Here is a 3,406-nt window from a genome sequence, read left to right as displayed (position 1 = left end):
GAGCACACGGGGCACTGGGAGCTGCTTCTCCCGGCTCCGGTGGCTCCCGGATCCAGCGGGATGCCGGCAGGGCCGCGGGCAGGGGCCGGTTCCTGCGGTTTGGGGGCATCCTGCAGCCCCAGGACGGGGTGAAGCACAAGGGGGGCAGGGAAGGGGGCCCGGCCGCGGCAGGTCGAGCCAGGCAAGGAGAGCACGTAACGAGCCGATCCAGGGCTTTGCCCCTTGTCTTCAGCACAACCTCTGTTTTCACAGCTGCAGTCCTCTCCAGCAGGATTCCTTCCCCCTCCTTTAAACAAATCCCGGTGAAACAGCATTTCATGAAAACACGTGTCTGTCATTGACACCCCGAAGACGGGAAAATAACGGCGGCAGCGGTGTCGGGGCGGCCACGGCAGCCGCAGCCCTGCCCCGCGCTGCGGCCCGGCTTGTCCCCGCACGCCCCCGGCCCCGCGTGCCCGGCGCGCCAAGCCCGGCCCCGCGCGACGCCTCCCCGCTCCCTTCCCCTGATTTTGTTTTATTTTGGTTCACTTGTGATTTCTTTCCATGCTGCAGCTCCTCTTTCAGCGCTGCTCCCGCGCCGGCAGCTCAGGAAATTCCGATCAAATCCAGCGGCGCAGCAGCCCTGCCCGGCTCCCGCGGAGCGCTCGCTGGCAGCAGCCGCGGGCCGGCCCGGCACCGGGAAAAGGGAACCCCCCCGGCCTCGTCCTGGCGGGTTTCGCAGGCTCGGGAAGGGCGGCGCGCGGGCGTGCGGTGCCGCGGAGCCGCGCTCACTGTCGCTGTGTCCGCAGGGCGCGCGCCACGATGCCGCTGGACGCCGCGGGGCTGCTGCTGCTGCTGCTGCTGCTGGCCGGCGCGCGCCCGGCGCTGGCGGGAGGAGCGGCGGGCTACGCGCAGGTCAAGTACATGCAGCCCATGGTGAAGGGGCCGCTGGGGCCGCCCTTCCGCGAAGGCAAAGGGCAGTACCTAGGTAAGGGGCGCGCGGGGCGCGGGGCGGCCACCATCTCCTGCTCCCAGGGCCCTGGGCTCTGGGTCCCTCCTGGCACAGCAGCCGGCGGGTGGATGGGCCCTCCCTGCTCCCTTCCTCTCCCGAGGCTGCTCCTGTATTCCCTGTGGGATGTGCCGGAGCCAGCGTTGGGGGCATGGCGCTTCCCGTGCAGGGCAGCTCTGGCATCCCGCATGTTCCCACCCCAACTCGGCCATGAAATTCCCTCGTGGGCCCTGGCGTATGCTGGGAACGCTGGAGCGGGTGCCAGTGCCCCGCTCCCTGCGCAGCCCGGGCCGCCCCGCACCGCGTGAGCAACCTGGACACGCCAAAGGCTCCGCTTTAAACGGCCAAGGACTCGGCTGCCAAGGGGAGAGAGGGAAAAGGGCATGTGGAGCGGGGATTCCCGCAGCAGCCCAGGGAGGCGCCGCGTGGTGCCGCGGCGAGGCCTGGCCGCGCTCGCGCCGCCGCCTGCCCTGCGCGCGCTGCGGGCGTCTCTGCTCACGCTGCTTTTCCCGGCCGCGCTTGTGGCCGCCCGCGCGCTGCGGCTCCCTCCGCGTCCGCCCTCCTGCGCTGCAGAGCCCTCTGCATCCCGTGCAAAAACGCCTCGAAGGACAATCCTTTCCAAAACCATTGCAAGAAGGAAAAAAAAAGAGTGTGGGGAGAAAACACATTGAAATCATTTTCCAGAGAAAAATGCTGGAATTCAACCCCCAGAAATCCACTTTGGTGCAACACTGCCCATCCCTCCCTGCCTTTCCCACACTGCTTTCCGGGCCGGGGAGACTTGCAGCAATCAGGGAAACAGCACGGCAGACAAGCACATCCTTGCTCAAGAAACCAAGCGACCCCCATTAGCGCAGGGAACCGGAGGCAGCCCTTGGTATGGAGAGCAGCATCAGGAACGTCTCCAAAACGTGGCCAAGAGCAAAGCAAGCAGGGTGCCGCGCACTGCCGCCTCCCTGGATCTTGTCCCACGGCCCGGCTGAGCCGGGGGAGGCCGTGGTTCCACTGCGCTCTGCGCTCTCCTCCCGCTCATTTCTTGCTCGCATCCTTGCAAAAGGCCTCCAGAAATTCCCTCGGGGTCAGGTGGTCATGGCTTGCTCCCAGTGGCCCCTCCATTCCCGGGTGCTACCGAGGCTGCGTTTTCCTCCTATTGGCTTTTCCAGCACCCTCCTGGACTTTTGGCTGGTTGGGGGGTTGTTTTTGTTTTCATTTACCTTGCTAAATGTGGCAGCTAAGCCAGGACCAGAGCCAGGTCTTATCCGATAAACTAATCCCCAACTATCCAGGACCGAGCTACAAGTCCCAGGGCTTCCTTATCCATTTTCCCTTTAACTTGCAAGGAGCAATTGTCCCGCAGGTCTCCTGAGGCCACAGAGTTAGGGGATGAGGTGGGACCGTCACCCTCCACCTTGGCTCTGTGCTGCATCCTGGGCCCCAGGGGCCAGTGCTGGAGCCCCAGCGCCTCCAGGGCCATGGCACAAGAGCAGCATCATCGGAGCATGCGGCACTTGCTGCTCTTGTTGATGCCCTCGGGGCAGGGACGGAGGAATAAGGCTTGAATTAGCACCTTGGGCACTGGCCAGGCTCCTGCTCCAAGCCAGTCCCTCGCAGGCTGCTGATGTGGCAGCGCAGGCCGCTGCTGGGACGGGGTTTAAGAACGGCCACGCTGGGCGAAGGGCAGCGCTGCAAGGGCAGACGCGGGCGGGAGAAGGGCCGGCTCGTGGCGCCGGGGCTGCGCCGGGGTCCCCGTGCGCGGCGAACGGGCAACGGGGCCACGGCAAGGACCGGGGCGGCCCTGCCCGCCAAGGGCCACACGGGACAGCGGCGTGTCCCAGCTCCCGCCATATAACCCAGGAGCCTTCCCGCCACGGGAACTGTGGAGCCGTGCCGCGGTCCCCAGCCTGGAACTGGGCAAAGCCCCAGGCAGGGCTGGCGCATCCCTGCGGCGCCCGCGGCCCCGCGGCGCCGGGCCCCACTGAAGCGCCACGCTCTCCTTCTCTCCGCAGACATGCCGCCCATGCTGCCCATGGACCTCAAAGGGGAGCCAGGACCGCCCGGGAAGCCAGGCCCCCGCGGGCCACCCGGCCCCCCCGGATACCCAGGAAAGCCGGGCACCGGGAAGCCAGGAATGCACGGCCAGCCCGGGCCCGCCGGGCCGCCCGGCTTCTCGGGCATCGGCAAGCCCGGCATCCCGGGCCTGCCCGGAAAGGCGGGAATGAAAGGCATGCCCGGAGCCAAGGGCGAGCCCGGCATGAGAGGAGAGCAAGGGCCACGGGGGCTGCCGGGCCCGCCGGGGCTGCCGGGGCCGGCGGGCATCTCGGTGAACGGCAAACCCGGCCCGCAGGGCGGCCCGGGGCTGCCGGGCTTCCGGGGCGAGCCGGGCCCCAAGGGGGAGCCGGGGCCGCGCGGCGAGCGGGG

The 3,406-nt window shown here is 68.1% G+C and overlaps 1 protein-coding gene across 1 annotated transcript in view; it reads left to right on the top strand.

Moving 5' to 3' along the window:
* The first annotated feature begins 801 nt into the window (after positions 1 to 801).
* LOC112950836 (collagen alpha-2(VIII) chain-like) overlaps positions 802 to 3,406 on the top strand; it is a 5,590-nt gene continuing 2,985 nt past the window's right edge. Inside the window, exons 1-2 of the mRNA XM_026043469.1 lie at positions 802 to 967; positions 2,995 to 3,400. Of these exons, the coding sequence (XP_025899254.1) occupies positions 802 to 967; positions 2,995 to 3,400 (572 nt within the window). The remainder of the gene's footprint in view (positions 968 to 2,994; positions 3,401 to 3,406) is intronic.

This window comes from Nothoprocta perdicaria, unplaced genomic scaffold (genome assembly GCF_003342845.1).
Source record: "Nothoprocta perdicaria isolate Ctin4 unplaced genomic scaffold, notPer1 scaffold_33, whole genome shotgun sequence".
Lineage (NCBI taxonomy): Eukaryota > Metazoa > Chordata > Aves > Tinamiformes > Tinamidae > Nothoprocta > Nothoprocta perdicaria.
Note: the sequence above shows the minus strand (reverse complement) of the source record. Positions and strands in the feature narration are given on the sequence as shown.